This window comes from Phyllobates terribilis, unplaced genomic scaffold (genome assembly GCF_046119375.1).
Source record: "Phyllobates terribilis strain yellow unplaced genomic scaffold, ASM4611937v1 Scaffold_3__8_contigs__length_932513732, whole genome shotgun sequence".
NCBI classification, from domain to species: Eukaryota; Metazoa; Chordata; class Amphibia; order Anura; family Dendrobatidae; genus Phyllobates; species Phyllobates terribilis.
This window is the reverse complement of record NW_027362763.1, coordinates 12,619,966-12,641,460: the sequence shown is the minus strand read 5'-3', so window position 1 is coordinate 12,641,460 and position 21,495 is coordinate 12,619,966. Positions and strand designations below refer to the sequence as shown.

Sequence of the window (21,495 nt, the reverse complement as noted above, 5' to 3'; positions counted from 1 at the left end):
TGTGTGATGACGAGCGTCTCTATATACAGTGTGTGTGATGACGAGCGTCTCTATATACAGTGTGTGTGATGACGAGCGTCTCTATATACAGTGTGTGTGATGACGAGCGTCTCTATATACAGTGTCTGTGATGGCAAGCGCCTCTATATACAGTGTGTGTGATGACGAGCGTCTCTATATACAGTGTGTGTGATGACGAGCGTCTCTATATACAGTGTGTGTGATGACGAGCGTCTCTATATACAGTGTGTGTGATGACGAGCGTCTCTATATACAGTGTGTGTGATGACGAGCGTCTCTATATACAGTGTGTGTGATGACGAGCGTCTATATACAGTGTGTGTGATGACGAGAGTCTCTATATACAGTGTGTGTGATGACGAGCGTCTCTATATACAGTGTGTGATGACGAGAGTCTCTATATACAGTGTGTGATGACGAGAGTCTCTATATACAGTGTGTGTGATGGCGAGCGTCTCTATATACAGTGTGTGTGATGACGAGTCTCTATATACACTGTGTGTGATGGCGAGCGTCTCTATATACAGTGTGAGTCTCTATATACAGTGTGTGTGATGACGAGCGTCTCTATATACAGTGTGTGTGATGACGAGCGTCTCTATATACAGTGTGTGTGATGACGAGCGTCTCTATATACAGTGTGTGTGATGACGAGTCTCTATATACACTGTGTGTGATGGCGAGCGTCTCTATATACAGTGTGAGTCTCTATATACAGTGTGTGTGATGACGAGCGTCTCTATATACAGTGTGTGTGATGGCAAGCGCCTCTATATACAGTGTGTGTGATGACGAGCGTCTCTATATACAGTGTGTGTGATGACGAGCGTCTCTATATACAGTGTGTGATGACGAGCGTCTCTATATACAGTGTGTGTGATGACGAACGTCTCTATATACAGTGTGTGTGATGACGAGAGTCTCTATATACAGTGTGTGTGATGATGAGTCTCTATATAGTGTGTGTGATGACGAGCGTCTCTATATACAGTGTGTGTGATGACGAGCGTCTCTATATACAGTGTGTGTGATGACGAGCGTCTCTATATACAGTGTGTGTGATGACGAGAGTCTCTATATACAGTGTGTGTGATGACGAGCGTCTCTATATACAGTCTGTGTGATGATGAGTCTCTATATACAGTGTGTGTGATGACGAGCGTCTCTATATACAGTGTGTGTGATGACGAGCGTCTCTATATACACTGTGTGTGATGGCGAGCGTCTCTATATACAGTGTGAGTCTCTATATACAGTGTGTGTGATGACGAGCGTCTCTATATACAGTGTGTGTGATGACGAGCGTCTCTATATACAGTGTGTGTGATGACGAGCGTCTCTATATACAGTGTGTGTGATGACGAGCGTCTCTATATACAGTGTCTGTGATGGCAAGCGCCTCTATATACAGTGTGTGTGATGACGAGCGTCTCTATATACAGTGTGTGTGATGACGAGCGTCTCTATATACAGTGTGTGTGATGACGAGCGTCTCTATATACAGTGTGTGTGATGACGAGCGTCTATATACAGTGTGTGTGATGACGAGAGTCTCTATATACAGTGTGTGTGATGACGAGCGTCTCTATATACAGTGTGTGATGACGAGAGTCTCTATATACAGTGTGTGATGACGAGAGTCTCTATATACAGTGTGTGTGATGGCGAGCGTCTCTATATACAGTGTGTGTGATGGCGAGCGTCTCTATATACAGTGTGTGTGATGACGAGTCTCTATATACACTGTGTGTGATGGCGAGCGTCTCTATATACAGTGTGAGTCTCTATATACAGTGTGTGTGATGACGAGCGTCTCTATATACAGTGTGTGTGATGACGAGCGTCTCTATATACAGTGTGTGTGATGACGAGCGTCTCTATATACAGTGTGTGTGATGACGAGCGTCTCTATATACAGTGTGTGTGATGACGAGCGTCTCTATATACAGTGTGTGTGATGACGAGAGTCTCTATATACAGTGTGTGTGATGGCGAGCGTCTCTATATACAGTGTGTGTGATGACGAGCGTCTCTATATACAGTGTGTGTGATGACGAGAGTCTCTATATACAGTGTGTGTGATGGCAAGCGCCTCTATATACAGTGTGTGTGATGACGAGCGTCTCTATATACAGTGTGTGTGATGGCGAGCGTCTCTATATACAGTGTGTGTGATGACGAGCGTCTATATACAGTGTGTGTGATGACGAGCGTCTCTATATACAGTGTGTGTGATGGCGAGAGTCTCTATATACAGTGTGTGTGATGACGAGCGTCTCTATATACAGTGTGTGTGATGATGAGTCTCTATATACAGTGTGTGTGATGATGAGTCTCTATATACAGTGTGTGTGATGACGAGCGTCTCTATATACAGTGTGTGTGATGACGAGCGTCTCTATATACAGTGTGTGTGATGACGAGCGTCTCTATATACAGTGCGTGTGATGACGAGCGTCTCTATATACAGTGTGTGTGATGACGAGCGTCTCTATATACAGTGTGTGTGATGACGAGCGTCTCTATATACAGTGCGTGTGATGACGAGAGTCTCTATATACAGTGTGTGTGATGGCGAGCGTCTCTATATACAGTGTGTGTGATGACGAGCGTCTCTATATACAGTGTGTGTGATGACGAGCGTCTCTATATACAGTGTGTGTGATGGCGAGCGTCTCTATATACGGTATGTGTGATGACGAGCGTCTCTATATACAGTATGTGTGATGACGAGCGTCTCTATATACAGTGTGTGTGATGGCGAGCGTCTCTATATACAGTATGTGTGATGACGAGCGTCTCTATATACAGTATGTGTGATGACGAGCGTCTCTATATACAGTGTTTGTGATGGCGAGCGTCTCTATATACAGTGTGTGTGATGACGAGAGTCTCTATATACAGTGTGTGTGATGGCGAGCGTCTCTATATACAGTATGTGTGATGACGAGAGTCTATATACAGTGTGTGTGATGACGAGAGTCTCTATATACAGTGTGTGTGATGACGATCGTCTCTATATACAGTGTGTGTAATGACGAACGTCTCTATATACAGTGTGTGTGATGACGAACGTCTCTATATACAGTGTGTGATGACGAGAGTCTCTATATACAGTGTGTGTGATGACGAACGTCTCTATATACAGTGTGTGATGACGAACGTCTCTATATACAGTGTGTGTGATGACGAGCGTCTCTATATACAGTGTGTGTGATGACGAGCGTCTCTATATACACTGTGTGTGATGGCGAGCGTCTCTATATACAGTGTGTGCCTATATATACAGTGTGTGTGATGACGAGCGTCTCTATATACAGTGTGTGTGATGACGAGCGTCTCTATATACAGTGTGTGTGATGACGAGTCTCTATATACAGTGTGTGTGATGACGAGCGTCTCTATATACAGTGTGTGTGATGACGAGCGTCTCTATATACAGTGTGTGTGATGACGAGCGTCTCTATATACAGTGTGTGTGATGACGAGCGTCTCTATATACAGTGTGTGTGATGACGAGCGTCTCTATATACAGTGTGTGTGATGACGAGAGTCTCTATATACAGTGTCTGTGATGGCAAGCGCCTCTATATACAGTGTGTGTGATGGCAAGCGCCTCTATATACAGTGTGTGATGACGAGCGTCTCTATATACAGTGTGTGATGACGAGTCTCTATATACAGTGTGTGTGATGACGAGCGTCTCTATATACAGTGTGTGTGATGACGAGCGTCTCTATATACAGTGTGTGATGACGATCGTCTCTATATACAGTGTGTGTGATGACGAACGTCTCTATATACAGTGTGTGATGACGAGAGTCTCTATATACAGTGTGTGTGATGCGAGAGTCTCTATATACAGTCTGTGTGATGACGAGTGTCTCTATATACAGTGTGTGTGATGGCGAGCGTCTCTATATACAGTGTGTGTGATGACGAGCGTCTCTATATACAGTGTGTGTGATGACGAGCGTCTCTATATACAGTGTGTGTGATGACGAGAGTCTCTATATACAGTGTGTGTGATGACGAGCGTCTCTATATACAGTGTGTGTGATGACGAGCGTCTCTATATACAGTGTGTGTGATGACGAGAGTCTCTATATACAGTGTGTGTGATGGCGAGCGTCTCTATATACAGTGTGTGTGATGACGAGCGTCTCTATATACAGTGTGTGTGATGCGAGAGTCTCTATATACAGTGTGTGTGATGGCGAGAGTCTCTATATACAGTGTGTGTAATGCGAGAGTCTCTATATACAGTGTGTGTGATGACGAGCGTCTCTATATACAGTGTGTGTGATGACGAGCGTCTCTATATACAGTGTGCGATGACGAGCGTCTCTATATACAGTGTGTGTGATGACGAGCGTCTCTATATACAGTGTGTGTGATGATGAGTCTCTATATACAGTGTGTGTGATGACGAGCGTCTATATACAGTGTGTGTGATGACGAGCCTCTATATACAGTGTGTGTGATGACGAGCGTCTCTATATACAGTGTGTGTGATGACGAGTGTCTCTATATACAGTGTGTGTGATGACAAGCGTCTCTATATACAGTGTGTGTGATGACGAGCGTCTCTATATACAGTGCGTGTGATGACGAGCGTCTCTATATACAGTGCGTGTGATGACGAGAGTCTCTATATACAGTGCGTGTGATGACTAGAGTCTCTATATACAGTGCGTGTGATGGCGAGAGTCTCTATATACAGTGCGTGTGATGGCGAGTGCCTCTATATACAGTGTGTGTGATGACGAGCGTCTCTATATACAGTGTGTGTGATGACGAGAGTCTCTATATACAGTGTGTGTGATGGCGAGAGTCTCTATATACAGTGTGTGTGATGGCGAGAGTCTCTATATACAGTGTGTGTGATGACGAGCATCTCTATATACAGTGTGTGTGATGGCGAGAGTCTCTATATACAGTGTGTGTGATGGCGAGAGTCTCTATATACAGTGTGTGTGATGACGAGCGCCTCTATATACAGTGTGTGTGATGACGAGCGTCTCTATATACAGTGTGTGTGATGACGAGCGTCTCTATATACAGTGTGTGTGATGACGAGCGTCTCTATATACAGTGTGTGTGATGACGAGAGTCTCTATATACAGTGTGTGTGATGACGAGCGTCTCTATATACAGTGTGTGTGATGACGAGCGTCTCTATATACAGTGTGTGTGATGACGAGCGTCTCTATATACAGTGTGTGTGATGACGAGCGTCTCTATATACAGTGTGTGTGATGACGAGCGTCTCTATATACAGTGTGTGTGATGACGAGCGTCTCTATATACAGTGTGTGTGATGACGAGCGTCTCTATATACAGTGTGTGTGATGACGAGCGTCTCTATATACAGTGCGTGTGATGACGAGCGTCTCTATATACAGTGCGTGTGATGACGAGAGTCTCTATATACAGTGCGTGTGATGACTAGAGTCTCTATATACAGTGCGTGTGATGGCGAGAGTCTCTATATACAGTGCGTGTGATGGCGAGCGTCTCTATATACAGTGTGTGTGATGACGAGCGTCTCTATATACAGTGTGTGTGATGGCGAGAGTCTCTATATACAGTGTGTGTGATGGCGAGAGTCTCTATATACAGTGTGTGTGATGGCGAGAGTCTCTATATACAGTGTGTGTGATGACGAGAGTCTCTATATACAGTGTGTGTGATGACGAGCGTCTCTATATACAGTGTGTGTGATGACGAGCGTCTCTATATACAGTGTGTGTGATGACGAGCGTCTCTATATACAGTGTGTGTCTCTATATACAGTGTGTGTGATGACGAGCGTCTCTATATACAGTGTGTGTGATGGCGAGAGTCTCTATATACGGTGTGTGTGATGACGAGCGTCTCTATATACAGTGTGTGTGATGATGAGTCTATATACAGTGTGTGTGATGACGAGAGTCTCTATATACAGTCTGTGTGATGATGAGTCTCTATATACAGTGTGTGTGATGGCGAGAGTCTCTATATACAGTGTGTGTGATGACGAGCGTCTCTATATACAGTGTGTGTGATGACGAGCGTCTATATACAGTGTGTGTGATGACGAGCGTCTCTATATACAGTGTGTGTGATGACGAGCGTCTCTATATACAGTGTGTGTGATGACGAGCGTCTCTATATACAGTGTGTGTGATGACGAGCGTCTCTATATACAGTGTGTGTGATGACGAGCGTCTCTATATACAGTGTGTGTGATGACGAGCGTCTCTATATACAGTGTGTGTGATGACGAGCTTCTCTATATACAGTGTGTGTGATGACGAGCGTCTTTATATACAGTGTGTGTGATGACGAGAGTCTCTATATACAGTGTGTGTGATGACGAGTCTCTATATACAGTGTGTGATGGCGAGCATCTCTATATACAGTGTGTGTGATGACGAGAGTCTCTATATACGGTGTGTGTGATGACGAGAGTCTCTATATACGGTGTGTGTGATGACGAGCTTCTCTATATACGGTGTGTGTGATGACGAGCGTCTCTATATACGGTGTGTGTGATGACGAGAGTCTCTATATACAGTGTGTGTGATGACGAGAGTCTCTATATACAGTGTGTGTGATGACGAGAGTCTCTATATACAGTGTGTGTGATGACGAGCGTCTCTATATACAGTGTGTGTGATGACGAGAGTCTCTATATACAGTGTGTGTGATGACGAGCGTCCCGGCGTACAGGGATGTGGGGTGACCAGCGTCCCGGCGTACAGGAATGTGGGGTGACCAGCGTCCCGGCGTACAGGGATGTGGGGTGACGAGCGTCCCGGCGTACAGGAATGTGGGGTGACGAGCGTCCCGGCGTACAGGAATGTGGGGTGATGAGCGTCCCGGCGTACAGGGATGCGGTATGGCGAGCGTCCTGGCGTACAGGGATGTGGGATGACGAGCGTCCCGGCGTACAGGAATGTGGGGTGATGAGCGTCCCGGCGTACAGGAATGTGGGGTGATGAGCGTCCCGGCGTACAGGAATGTGGGGTGATGAACGTCCCGGCGTACAGGGATGTGGGGTGACGAGCGTCCCGGCGTACAGGAATGTGGGATGGCGAGCGTCCTGGCGTACAGGGATGTGGGATGACGAGCGTCCCGGCGTACAGGAATGTGGGGTGATGAGCGTCCCGGCGTACAGGAATGTGGGGTGACGAGCGTCCCGGCGTACAGGAATGTGGGGTGACGAGCGTCCCGGCGTACAGGAATGTGGGGTGACGAGCGTCCCGACGTACAGGAATGTGGGGTGACCAGCGTGTACAGCGGGGGCCGATGGTTCTCTGTTCCAGGGTCAGCCGTCTGTCACACTGGCGGGATTCCCTGAGATGCCCCACGTTTTCAGCAGCTGCTGCCATTGCCATGTACCTGGTCGGGGCTGTCCACATCCTTCGTACCCACGACGTTTCAGCGTCCCGTGCCCGCGCCGTGTGCTCACATCAGTTACTTTCCCGCCATGTTTTGGTGCTTTGTACATTTCTGTTGTGTGTATTTGTTGTGAGTTTTTTCTTCTGTGACTTTGTTTCGTGGTCGGTGAAGCTGTGCCCGCGTCATGTGTAGCTTTAGGTTTATTGTGCCATGCGTCTCTGTGGGGTCGGGCACTTCTGCTGCTTTGTTGTTTTATTTGTGTTGTGCGATCCATTTTATCACGAAGCGGGGTTGTGTTGCATCGTTCTCTGTATTTGGGTTGTGCGCCTGTTCTGCGTTTTACCTTTTACACATCGGCCAGAATAAAACACGCGGATTGTGTGTCAGCTCCGGCGTTGCCTTTTCTGCCTTCATGTTGCATGTGATGCGCCGCGCTGCTTCCTACATGCCTGATCCTCGGGTGTGTGCTGCATTTTATGTATTTGGCTCTTGCATCTATTTTACGTCTTTCTGTTGGGTTTTGCGCTTGTGTTGTGCTCCCCCACAAACTTAAAAAAGTTGTCCACTACTTGGACAACTCCTTCTCATCCCCCCACGCTTGGCCCCGATAAAATCATAAAGCTTATACTCCCCTCCCGTGCTTGCGCCGTTCCAGTCAGCACTCGCGGTCCCAGGGATCCCGTGCGGTTGTTGTGACATGTGACGCCGGCGCCCAATCAGCGCTGTCCTTGTCGAATTGAACATGAAGAGGAAGTCCGAGATCAGCTGCAGCCCGGACTTCCTCTTCAGGTTCAGTTCTGGTTCGGAGACAGTGACGCCAGTGCTGATTAGGCGCCGGTGTTACAACTACTGCATGGGAGCCCCAGGACCGCGAGTGCTGACACCACTGGAATGGCGCCGGCACAGGAGGTGAGTTTAGTTTTTTTTATTTAATCTAGGCCAAACCTTTAGATCAAGAAGGGGTTGTTCTAGTAGGGTCAAGAGGCCAATGGTCACTGGAAGAGTTGCAGAGATTCACAGCTCAGGGGGGAGAATCTGTCCACAGGAAGACTATTAGGCTGGCGTCACACTGGCGTATAAACAATCGGTTCGATGTTGATCCAGAAAAAGTAAGACGAGTGTCACGCAAGTACAATGAGATTTTTGTCACCTAGCATCTGTATGACATCCGTGTGCAATGCGTTTTTAACATCAACTTTTACGTAATTCTCTCATTTAAAGCTAGTTTACAAAGTAATAAAGCAATTTTATATACATATATAGACTCATGTGGCACTAAAGGGTGTTTAGCCTTATTTAACCTATTAAATAATGAATTAAAAAAAAAATGGCGTGCGGTCCCCCTTTATTTTTATTTTTAATAACCAGCTAAGGGAAAGCAGACAGCTGCGAACTGGTATTATTATTCTGGGAAGGGGCCAATATCCATGGACCTTCCCAGCTTATTAATAACAGCTCACAGCTGCCTGCGTAGTCTTAACTGGTTATTAAAAAGGGGGACCCCAAAAAAATGAAAAATGATGTGGGGCCCCCTATTTTTAATAACCAGCAAAGGCTAAACAGACAGCTGCGGGCTGATATTAATAGGCTGGGAAGGGACATGAATATTGACCCCTTCCCAGACTAATAACACAACAACACTCAGCTGCCCGTGAAATAGCGCATCCATTAGATGTTTTTGGGGATGATGTCAGCTGTGTAATGTTCGCTGACATCAAACCCAGGGGTCAGTAATGGAGAGGTGTCTGTCAGACACCCCAATTACTAACCCCATAGTCAAAATAAATAAATACACTGGAACGCACTGAGAGAAGCGGGCGGCTGGGGGCTGGTGTTATTAGGCTGGGGGGGCAATATACATGGCCCTTTCCCAGCCTATTAATATTGGCCCCCAGCTGTCTGCTTAGCCTTTGGTGGTTATTAAAAATAGAGGGGGCTCCACATCATTTTTTGGGTGGATACCCCCTTTTAATAACCAGGCAAAGCAGACAGCTGTGAGCTGATATTAATAGGCTGGGAAGCGCCATGGTTATTGTCTCCTTCCTAGAATAATAACAACAGTCCCCAGCTGTCTGCTTTCCCTCAGCTGGATATTAAAAATAAGGGGGACACCACGCCAATTTTAAAACTACACATGCACTGCACTGTTTATACAGTATATCTCACTGACCTATTTCTGTCCATCCTATTCTGACTGTTCTGACTGTGAATTTACTGTACTTGGCAGATGCAATGTCGGGTTTCCTTTGTGGTGTGTGCATAAAAATTGGACGGCACGCACATGGTCCGTGTGCTGTGCGATTTTTTTTTTTTTTTTTTCTCACACCCATTGACTTGCATAGGCTAGTCGAATCCGAGCTGAGAAAAAACTCGCAGATGAGCGCTGAACATTGGTCGGAGTGCAGTGCGATGTTTTCTCACATTGCACTTGTCCGATTTATATGCTAATGTGAGCGAGCCCTAAGTCATATACTCCACAAATCTGGCCTTTTATGGAAGAGCGGCAAGAAGAAAGACATTTTTGAAAGCCTTAAGAAGTCCCTTTTGCAGTATTTAAAAATCCATGTAGGGGACACAGCGAGCATGTGGGAGAAGGGGCTCTGGGCAGATGGGCTAATATGCAAAACACTATGTGTGGCAGAAAAGTACATAGAAACCTAGAATGTTAGAGTTAGAAGGGACCTCCAGGGTCCTCGTGTCCAACCCCCTGCTCAATGCAGGATTCACTAAGCCATCTCACACAGATGTCTGTCCGGCACCTGTTTGAAGACTTCCATTAACTACACTGCAAATCACCCTGAAAACACCATCCCCACCGTCACACATGGTGGTGGCACCATCCTGCTGTGGGGAGGCTTTTCTTCAGCAGGGGCAGGGGAGCTGGTCCGACCTGATGGGAAGATGGATGGAGCTAAATACAGGACAATCCTGGAGGAAAACCTGTTGGAGGCTGCAAAAGACTTGAGACACTATATAGGTGACCTCGGCTGTTTGTATGTATTGGTGGTCTTGGCTGTCTGTATATAGGTGGTCTTGTGCCTGGTGCATATAGGTGGTCTCGGCGTGCAGTATATAGGTGGTCTCGGCTCTTTGTATTAAGGTGGTCTCCGCTCTCTGTATACAGGTGGTCTCTGCTCTCTGTATATAGGTGGTCTTGTGCCTGGTGCATATAGGTGGTCTCGGCACGCAGTATACAGGTGGTCTCGGCTCTCTGTTTTAAGGTGGTCTTGGCTCTGTGTATTAAAGTGGTCTCTGCTCTCTGTATTAAGGTGGTCTCGGCTCTCTGTATTAAGGTGGTCTCGGCTCTCTGTATATAGGTGGTCTCGGCTCTCTGTATATAGGTGGTCTCGGCTCTTTGTATTAAGGTGGTCTCGGCTCTCTGTATATAGGTGGTCTTGTGCCTGGTGCATATAGGTGGTCTCAGCGCGCAGTATACATGTGGTCTCGGCTCTCTGTATTAAGGTGGTCTCGGCTCTCTGTATTAAGGTGGTCTCGGCTCTCTGTATTTAGGTGATCTCGGCTCTCTGTATTAAGGTGGTCTCAGCTCTCTGTATATAGGTGGTCTCGGCTCTTTGTATTAAGGTGGTCTCGGCTCTCTGTATATAGGTGGTCTTGTGCCTGGTGCATATAGGTGGTCTCAGCGCGCAGTATACATGTGGTCTCGGCTCTCTGTATTAAGGTGGTCTCGGCTCTCTGTATATAGGTGGTCTCGGCTCTCTGTATACAGGTGGTCTCTGATCTCTGTATACAGGTGGTCTCTGCTCTCTGTATATAGATGGTCTTGGCTCTGTGTATATAGGTGGTGTGGAGACACAGTGGTCTCCCGTTGACAGACTACTACTCAGACAACACAGGGGGAGGGTAAAACAGTGTGGCAATACTTTGTTGAACCACAAAACGGACAATAAACAGAACAGTCCCAGCAAATACACAAGATGGTGCAACATTACAGTCCTCGCCTTTCCGCTGACTTGCCGGAATTAAAGCCGCTGCACATCGGGGCTTCCAGGGCCAACTACCCCCACCAGTGGCCCCCGGCTTTTGGCGGGCCCCCACAGAGAGGAGGTAACAACAAGCTTAAGAAGCTGACAGTCCATTGAGGTACGTGGCCAGGTGATTGGAGGGTCCCAACCTGGCTTCTCTGAACATATCCATGGGTTCCAGGTGACCGGATGGTCCAAACATGGTACCCCAAACATCTCCATGGGTCCAGGTGACCCAAGGGAACAACCTGGTTTCCCCAAAGGTATCCTTGGGGGTCAGCATTTAATCGATCTGCATAGTTCGTCCTTCTCTGTTTTGCTGGTCAACAAGCCACAGGGCTCACACAATGGTCAATTAACATATTTAGCAAACATCCATTGTTCAATGACCCTGGGTCCCTGTTTTGCAAAGTTAGCAGACAATAATTTGCAGCAAATATTAACTCAAGTGTCAACATTATACAAATGATAGTTTCTTGACGAACCAAAGAAAAACACATAAATTCAAAGGTCAACATAAAAATAATAGTGCACGTCTCCTGGCCTATTGAATTTACGTCTGAATAATTAAGATTAAATGCTGTGTCGTCACAGGTGGTCTCAGCTGTCTGTCTACAGGTGGTCTCGGCTCTGTGTGTACAGGCGGTCTCGGCTCTGTGTGTACAGGCGATCTCGGCTCTGTGTGTACAGGCGGTCTCGGCTCTGTGTACAGGCGGTCTCGGCTCTGTGTGTACAGGCGGTCTCGGCTCTGTGTGTACAGGCGGTCTCGGCTCTGTGTGTACAGGCGGTCTCGGCTCTGTGTGTACAGGCGGTCTCGGCTCTCTGTTTACAGGTGTTCTTGGCTCTCTGTGTACAGGCGGTCTCGGCTCTCTGTGTGTACAGGCGGTCTCGGCTCTCTGTGTGTACAGGCGGTCTCGGCTCTCTGTGTGTACAGGCGGTCTCGGCTCTCTGTGTGTACAGGCGGTCTCGGCTCTCTGTGTGTACAGGCGGTCTCGGCTCTCTGTGTACAGGCGGTCTCGGCTCTGTGTATAGGTAATCTCGGCTCTGTGTACAGGTGGTTTTGGCTCTGTGTGTACAGGCAGTCTCTGCTCTCTGTGTACAGGTGGTCTCGGCTCTGTGTACAGGTGGTCTCTGCTCTCTGTGTACAGGTGGTCTCTGCTCTCTGTGTACAGGTGGTCTCGGCTCTCTGTGTACAGGTGGTCTCGGCTCTCTGTGTACAGGTGGTCTCGGCTCTCTGTGTACAGGTGGTCTCGGCTCTCTGTGTACAGGCGGTCTCTGCTCTCTATATGCTGGTGGTCTCAGCTCTGTGTGTACCGGTGGTCTCGGCTCTCTGTGTACAGGTGGTCTGGGCTCTCTATATACTGGTGGTCTGGGCTCTCTGTGTACAGGTGGTCTCGGCTCTCTGTGTACAGGTGGTCTCGGCTCTCTATATACTGGTGGTCTCGGCTCTCTGTGTACAGGTGGTCTTGGCTCTGTGTGTACAGGCGGTCTCTGCTCTCTGTGTACAGGCGGTCTCGGCTCTCTGTGTACAGGCGGTCTCGGCTCTGTGTGTACAGGCGGTCTCGGCTCTCTGTGTGTACAGGTGGTCTCGGCTCTCTGTGTGCAGGGGTCTCGGCTCTCTGTGTACAGGTGGTCTCGGCTCTCTGTGTACAGGCGGTCTCGGCTCTCTGTGTACAGGCGGTCTCGGCTCTCTATATACTGGTGGTCTCGGCTCTCTATATACTGGTGGTCTCGGCTCTGTTTGTACGGGTGGTCTCGGCTCTGTGTGTACAGGTGGTCTCTGCTCTCTGTGTACAGGCGGTCTCGGCTCTGTGTGTACCGGTGGTCTCGGCTCTCTATATACTGGTGGTCTCAGCTCTGTGTGTACTGGTGGTCTCGGCTCTCTATATACTGGTGGTCTCGGCTCTCTGTGTACAGGCGGTCTTGGCTCTCTGTGTACAGGTGGTCTCGGCTCTCTGTGTACAGGTGGTCTCGGCTCTGTTTGTACAGGTGGTCTCGGCTCTGTGTGTACAGGCGGTCTCTGCTCTCTGTGTACAGGCGGTCTCTGCTCTCTGTGTACAGGCGGTCTCGGCTCTGTGTGTACAGGCGGTCTCGGCTCTCTGTGTGTACAGGTGGTCTCGGCTCTCTGTGTGCAGGGGTCTCGGCTCTCTGTGTACAGGTGGTCTCGGCTCTCTGTGTACAGGCGGTCTCGGCTCTCTGTGTACAGGCGGTCTCGGCTCTATATACTGGTGGTCTCGGCTCTCTATATACTGGTGGTCTCGGCTCTGTTTGTACGGGTGGTCTCGGCTCTGTGTGTACAGGTGGTCTCTGCTCTCTGTGTACAGGCGGTCTCGGCTCTGTGTGTACCGGTGGTCTCGGCTCTCTATATACTGGTGGTCTCGGCTCTCTGTGTACAGGCGGTCTTGGCTCTCTGTGTACAGGTGGTCTCGGCTCTGTTTGTACAGGTGGTCTCGGCTCTGTGTGTACAGGCGGTCTCGGCTCTGTGTGTACAGGTGGTCTCGGCTCTGTTTGTACAGGTGGTCTCGGCTCTGTGTGTACAGGCGGTCTCGGCTCTGTGTGTACCGGTGGTCTCGGCTCTCTATATACTGGTGGTCTCGGCTCTGTTTGTACAGGTGGTCTCGGCTCTGTGTACAGGTGGTCTCGGCTCTGTTTGTACAGGTGGTCTCGGCTCTGTGTGTACAGGCGGTCTCGGCTCTGTGTGTACCGGTGGTCTCGGCTCTCTATATACTGGTGGTCTCGGCTCTGTGTGTACCGGTGGTCTCGGCTCCTCCTGTCAGTGATGCTGGTTTTCTCTCTCTTCTCCTGATGGAGGCTCTGTGGTCACATGACCGGTGGTTTCCGTAGAGACGCTGCTGCTGTATTGTAGGATGCTGAGATCAGGGAGCGGCGACTCCTCACAGCCGCCAGGTCAGTGCCCCCCAACACCCGCCTGTGAGGTCCTGTGCCTCATTATTAACCCTGCGTGCGCCTCATGATGTATGTGCCTCATTATTAACCCTGCGTGCGCCTCATGATGTATGTGCCTCCTGTCATTAACCCTGCGTGTGCCTCATTATGTGTGTTCCTCCTGTCATTAACCCTGCGTGTGCCTCATGATGTATGTGCCTCCTGTTATTAACCCTGTGTGTACCGGTGATGTGCTGTGTAATGTCGGCTGCATGGAGGAGGCTCCATATACGATATTCTGCCCGTGTCCCCCATCTTCGTGCTGCGGGGCGCAAACTTGTATTTATTGACGTCTGGTGTCACCAGGTGCAGGATGCAAGAGGTTAATCCAGGGACCGCCGCCTTCTGTGCCTCCGAGTCGGGGGATACGCGGCTCATCTGCTTCTCTGCCCGTCGCTCGCACTTCATTACTGGTGAACATTTCTTGGGCTCAGAACTTTGGGGTCTATTCTTCTCATATTTTGGTATGTCGGGGGTCCGGAGGCGGGGCTGACCCCCCCCCTAGTGTGTGCGTCTGAGGCGGGGCTGACCCCCCCCCTCCTGGTGTGTGGGTTGGAGGCGGGGCTGACCCTCCCCTGGTGTGTGGGTTGGAGGCGGGGCTGACCCCCCCCTGGTGTGTGGGTCGGAGGTGGGCTGACCCCCCCCGGTGTGTGGGTCGGAGGCGGGGCTGACCCCCCCCCCCTGGTGTGTGGGTCGGAGGCGGGGCTGACCCCCCCTGGTGTGTGGGTCGGAGGCGGGGCTGACCCCCCTGGTGTGTGGGTCGGAGGGGGGCTGACCCCCCTGGTGTGTGGGTCAGAGGCGGGGCTGCCCCCCCTGGTGTGTGGGTCGGAGGGGGGCTGACCCCCCTGGTGTGTGGGTCAGAGGCGGGGCTGCCCCCCCCTGGTGTGTGGGTTGGAGGGGGGCTGACCCCCCCCTGGTGTGTGGGTTGGAGGCGGGGCTGACCCCCCCCTGGTGTGTGGGTCAGAGGCAGGGCTGCCCCCCCCCCCCGGTGTGTGGGTCGGAGGGGGGCTGACCCCCCTGGTGTGTGGGTCAGAGGCGGGGCTGTCCCCCCCCCCCTAGTGTGTGGGTTGGAGGCGGGGCTGACCCCCCCCTGGTGTGTGGGTTGGAGGCGGGGCTGACACCCCCCCCCCTGGTGTGTGGGTCGTAGGCGGGGCTGCCCCCCCCTGGTGTGTGGGTCGTAGGCGGGGCTGACCCCCCCTGGTGTGTGGGTCGGAGGCGGGGCTGACCCCCCTGGTGTGTGGGTTGGAGGCGGGGCTGACCCCCCCCCCCCCCCTGGTGTGTGGGGGCTTGAGGCGATCCTAATTTTCCCCACCAGTGTGTGCGCCAGAGGCAGGGCTGACCCTAGTGTGCATGTGTGGGCCGGAGGCAGGGTTGACTTCCCCGCCCTCGGTTAGTGGGGATTGAAGCCCCTTATTCCCCTCCCGGTGTCTTTGTGTGGGCTGGAGACGGGGCTGACCACCCCTGGCGTGTTGTGGGCTGAAGGCGGGGCTGACCACCCCTGGCGTGTTGTGGGCTGGAGGCGGGGCTGACCACCCCTGGCGTGTTGTGGACTGGAGGCGGGGCTGACCACCCCTGGCGTGTTGTGGGCTGGAGGCGGGGCTGACCACCCCTGGCGTGTTGTTGGCCGGAGGCGAGGGCTGACCTCTCCCCCTGGCGTGTTGAGGGCCGGAGGCGGGGGCTGACCTCTCCCCCTGGCGTGTTGTGGGCTGGAGGCGAGGGCTGACCCCTCCCCCTGGCGTGTTGTGGGGCCGGAGGCGAGGGCTGACCCCTCCCCCTGGCGTGTTGTGGGCTGGAGGCGGGGGCTGACCTCTCCCCCTGGTGTGTTGTGGGCCGGAGGCGGGGGCTGACCTCTCCCTCTGACGTGTTGTGAGGCCGGAGGCGGGTGCTGACCCCTCTTCCTTGCGTGTTGTGGGCCGGAGGCGGGTGCTGACCCCTCTTCCTTGTGTGTTGTGGGGCTGGAGGCGGGGGCTGACCTCTCCCCCTCGCGTGTTGTGGGGCTGGAGGCGGGGGCTGACCTCTCCCCCTCGCGTGTTGTGGGGCTGGAGGCGGGGGCTGACCTCTCCCCCTCGCGCGTTGTGGCCCCGGAGGCGGGGGCTGACCCCTCCCGTGTTGTGGGGCCGGAGGCGGGGGGCTGACCTCTCCCCATCGCGTGTTGTGGGGCCGGCTGGTCTGGTGTCAAACTGATGAAAGATGGCGGACAGAAAAGTGCAAATGTCATGGAGAGAGCAGAAGGAGGAGCTGGAGAGGTTTCTGTACATTTTTTTCTGGGGTCTGCCCCCTGGCACCTCAGGATTATTCCCTATGACTGTGTATGATGTGGGGGACAGGAGGTCGGGGTCTTAGCCGCTGACCCCTGTAGGATGATTTGTGGATGTGGTTTGGCTTCAGGACTGACGTGTCCACCGGCATCATACGAGCTCGTTCCTATTGCCCCAAACCAACAGCACCTCCGGACATGCGGGGCTGCGACTCTGGTCATTAGACGGGCGATTGGGTGGGGGATGTGCCCCTGAGATACATGGGTACCCATGATGCATTCCTGTAGCTTCAAAAGTAACGGCTGCCACACTGTTCCCTTCCAACCGATGCCCCACACCGCCTTTCACCAGGAATCGATGGAGTTTTGCAGCGGCATTTTTGGCCACTCACTTTTTGCAGGTGATTCACAGCCGTTTTTGTCTCTGTGCCTGCCGCCGCCCCCTGTGTGCCAGCCACCGCCGCCCCCTGTGTGCCCGCCGCCGCCCCCTGTGTGCCCCCGCTGCCAAGTCTCTGTGTAAATCAACAGCGCCCCTTCTGATCATAGAAAGCGCGGTGGTCGTTCGCAGAGGCGGTGTAAGAAGTTTGAATAATGTGGAGGGGGCCGTGCAGGTGACGCGCCTCGGACTTCTCTCGTGCTGCACCACTCTTTCCTGCCCCTCGCCTGCCCCCTGCTGTCACCGCTGTGCATCTTCTCCCACTCACCTTTGCACTAGGACGATTGTGATAACGAGCCTCTTCTCACAGATGAGGGTGGAGGCCGCAGGACACGAGGCTGGAGATGATAACGCTCCTCACTCCATGTGCTGCCGGCTGCCTGAGAAGTGGAGCGCAGTGTAATGCGGCCCGAGAGGCAAGAGCGGCGCACGTCTCCTGCCGCCATGATGGCAGTGGTCACATGAAGCCGGCGGAGAATGATGGAACCATTTGTATGATTATGCATTATTTAAAGGGGAACACCGTAAATATCGCCTGGTCCCCGTCCTGCTCGGTCTCTTCCTGTACAGAACGCTTTGCATCTCCTCTATATTATCTCCATGATCTGCACAGAAATTTTTTTTCTCAGACTCCGCCTCCTTGACTTCTGAGCCATTTGATTACTAAGCTCCTCCCCCTAAATAACTGACCTGATCATGTGACTGCAGTCTCACTTTATGGTGCTGTGATATACTGGATTTTAAGTTTCTGTAACTTTTTTTTACATTTCTCCTTTCAGCCCAGCTCGCCCTCTATCCAACATGAACGACGCTATGGTCACGCACATCTCGTCCGGAGCCCCGACGCCAACTAAGAGGTAGGAGAATGCATGGAGGGGGCGCCACCATCTGCAGGTGGGAGATGGGGGGGCGCCATTGTACATAGGAGTATGTATGTGTATATATATATATATATATATTAGTGGGAGGTGTCCTGTATACATCATTACTACAGTGGGTATAAAAAAATCTACACACCCCTGGTATTGTCAGGTACACCAAATATTACTGTAAGGGTGTGTAGATTTATGCAATCACATTGTTACCTCTTTATTTTTTAGCACAGGTGTTATCTCTGTTATCAGCCGTCTAACATGGGCAACTACCTGATTATGGTGTTCGTCCATTAGATGGAGGACAGGAGTGAAGTACGGACCCCCTACTTGATGTTTGTGAAAGGGTTAACTTTTATAGGCTAAAGACGTGTCCTGACCTGATAGTTTACACATCGGTGGGTTTGTTACAGTTGTATCCGCCGTACCCCGACTTCTGCTGGGCCGATAGGCGTGGGCCGACCTCTGCTGGGCCGATAGGCGTGGGCCGACCTCTGCTGGGCCGATAGGCGTGGGCCGACCTCTGCTGGGCCGATAGGCGTGGGCCGACCTCTGCTGGGCCGATAGGCGTGGGCCGACCTCTGCTGGGCCAATAGGCGTGGGCCGACCTCTGCTGGGTCGATAGGCGTGGGCCGACCTCTGCTGGGCCGATAGGCGTGGGCCGACCTCTGCTGGGCCAACCTCTGTGGGGCCGATCGGCATGGGCCGACCTCTGTGGGGCCGACCTCTGCTGGGCCGATCGGCGTGGGCTTCCGCTGTCCTCTCCTATGTGGAGCCTCCTCTGTCCTCTCCTCTGTGGAGCCTCCTCTGTCCATTCCTCTGTCCTCTCCTCTGTCCATTCCTTTGTCCTCTCCTCTGTGGAGCCTCCTCTGTCCTCTCCTCTGTGGAGCCTCCTCTGTCCTCTCCTCTGTCCTCTCCTCTGTCCTCTCCTCTGTGCAGCCTCCTCTGTCCTCTCCTCTGTGGAGCCTCCTCTGTCCTCTCCTCTGTGGAGCCTCCTCTGTCCTCTCCTCTGTGGAGCCTCCTCTGTCCTCTCCTCTGTGGAGCCTCCTCTGTCCTCTCCTCACTGTGGAGCCTCCTCTGTCCATTCCTCTGTCCTCTCCTCTGTGGAGCCTCCTCTGTCCTTCCCTCTGTCCTCTCCTCTGTGGAGCCTCCTCTGTCCTGTCCTCTGTGGAGCCTCCTCTGTCCTCTCCTATGTGGAGCCTCCTCTGTCCTCTCCTCTCTGTGGAGCCTCCTCTGTCCTCTCCTCTCTGTGGAGCCTCCTCTGTCCTTTCCTCTGTCCTCTCCTCTGTGGAGCCTCCTCTGTCCATTCCTCTGTCCTCTCCTCTGTGGAGCCTCCTCTGTCCTCTCCTCTCTGTGGAGCCTCCTCTGTCCATTCCTCTGTCCTCTCCTCTCTGTGGAGCCTCCTCTGTCCTTTCCTCTGTCCTCTCCTCTGTGGAGCCTCCTCTGTCCTCTCCTCTCTGTGGAGCCTCCTCTTTCCATTCCTCTGTCCTCTCCTCTGTGGAGCCTCCTCTGTCCTCTCCTCTGTGGAGCCTCCTCTGTCCTCTCCTCTGTGGAGCCTCCTCTGTCCTCTCCTTTCTGTGGAGCCTCCTCTGTCCTCACCTTTCTGTGGAGCCTCCTCTGTCCTCTCCTCTCTGTGGAGCCTCCTCTGTCCTCTCCTCTCTGTGGAGCCTCCTCTGTCCTCTCCTCTCTGTGGAGCCTCCTCTGTCCTCTCCTCTCTGGGGAGCCTCCTCTGTCCTCTCCTCTCTGGGGAGCCTCCTCTGTCCTCTCCTCTCTGGGGAGCCTCCTCTGTCCTCTCCTCTCTGGGGAGCCTCCTCTGTTCTCTCCTCTCTGGGGAGCCTCCTCTGTTCTCTCCTCTCTGGGGAGCCTCCTCTGTCCTCTCCTCTCTGGGGAGCCTCCTCTGTCCTCTCCTCTCTGGGGAGCCTCCTCTGTCCTCTCCTCTCTGGGGAGCCTCCTCTGTCCTCTCCTCTCTGGGGAGCCTCCTCTGTCCTCTCCTCTGTGGAGCCTCCTCTGTCCTCTCCTCTCTGGGGAGCCTCCTCTGTCCTCTCCTCTGTGGAGCCTCCTCTGTCCTCTCCTCTCTGTGGAGCCTCCTCTGTCCTCTCCTCTCTGTGGAGCCTCCTCTGTCCTCTCCTCTCTGTGGAGCCTCCTCTGTCCTCTCCTCTGTGGAGCCTCCTCTGTCCTCTCCTCTCTGGGGAGCCTCCTCTGTCCTCTCCTCTCTGGGGAGCCTCCTCTGTCCTCTCCTCTCTGTGGAGCCACCTCTGTCCTCTCCTCTGTGGAGCCTCCTCTGTCCTCTCCTCTCTGTGGAGCCACCTCTGTCCTCTCCTCTGTGGAGCCTCCTCTGTCCTCTCCTCTGTGGAGCCTCTTCTGTCCTCTCCTCTCTGTGGAGCCTCCTCTGTCCTCTCCTCTGTGGAGCCACCTCTGTCCTCTCCTCTGTGGAGCCACCTCTGTCCTCTCCTCTGTGGAGCCTCCTCTGTCCTCTCCTCTGTGGAGCCTCCTCTGTCCTCTCCTCTCTGTGGAGCCACCTCTGTCCTCTCCTCTCTGTGGAGCCACCTCTGTCCTCTCCTCTCTGTGGAGCCACCTCTGTCCTCTCCTCTCTGTGGAGCCTCCTCTGTCCTCTCCTCTCTGGGGAGCCTCCTCTGTCCTCTCCTCTCTGGGGAGCCTCCTCTGTCCTCTCCTCTCTGGGGAGCCTCCTCTGTCCTCTCCTCTCTGGGGAGCCTTCTCTGTCCTCTCCTCTCTGGGGAGCCTCCTCTGTCCTCTCCTCTCTGGGGAGCCTCCTCTGTCCTCTCCTCTCTGGGGAGCCTTCTCTGTCCTCTCCTCTCTGGGGAGCCTCCTCTGTAGTGTTGCATTGTGGGAGATGCAGTGCAGCACTGTGTTAGTGACTCCCGGAGGCCCATGTGCGGGGTCCCCCGTGATGAGGCCGGTCAGGGTGCAGTGTCTGCATTGTATGCAGCAGCCAGTGCTGCCGATGGCAGGAGGTGATGTCATTGGTCCATTGTACGCTCAGGTCTTCCACATTGCATGCCATTGTATTATCCGCTGTCATGTGGCCCCCGGGGGCCCTCATCTCACTCATCCTTCTAATATTGTCCCCCAGGTCACAGCACATCATGGACACTGGCAGCCGCCTACCGGACGAGCATGCCCTGATAGCGGACTATGTGGCGCGGCTCCGCAGCGGCACACGGTTAGTGAGAGGCGGCGCCCGGCCGCTGCGTCTGCAGAGCATCACTTGTGTGTGCTACATTGCAAACAATATTTAAAGGGGCAGTGACCGGTCATTGTTAGTATCACCCATCTGGCAGGAATCTCACCCGTCACAGGGCGGGGCCTCCCCATCGCTGGCGCCATGTCTTGCCCACATCATGTATCAGTCACGTTTATTTTTGCATGTCTGTTCTCGCCCCCATCGTTTCACCAAATGTACCACAAGTCACATTCGGAGCTGAACTCGCCTTCTGACGTTGGCCACGGACTGCTGCACTGCATCATGGGAGATGTAGCTTTTGCTGCTCTCATTTGGCCAGGCAGAATTGTAGACGAAGCTCTAGCTGTGACTGGAGGATTCCTTTTCACCCCCTGTGAAGACCCGGGGTCTTC

General features: G+C 52.6%; 1 protein-coding gene across 8 annotated transcripts in view; it reads left to right on the top strand.

The window, feature by feature from the left end:
- The window catches only part of DTNB (dystrobrevin beta), a 113,641-nt gene that overhangs the window by 63,192 nt on the left and 28,954 nt on the right, over nt 1-21,495 (top strand). For 6 of the 8 annotated variants that reach the window (XR_012318331.1, XR_012318330.1, XM_073673663.1 and 3 more), the window contains exons 10-11: nt 17,809-17,886; nt 20,993-21,082. Coding sequence is in view for 6 of the 8 variants with exons in the window: in XM_073673663.1 (XP_073529764.1) it covers nt 17,809-17,886; nt 20,993-21,082 (168 nt within the window). In the remaining 2 variants the exon portion in view is untranslated. The remainder of the gene's footprint in view (nt 1-17,808; nt 17,887-20,992; nt 21,083-21,495) is intronic. The other 2 variants (XM_073673667.1, XM_073673666.1) reach the window with 1 other exon arrangement.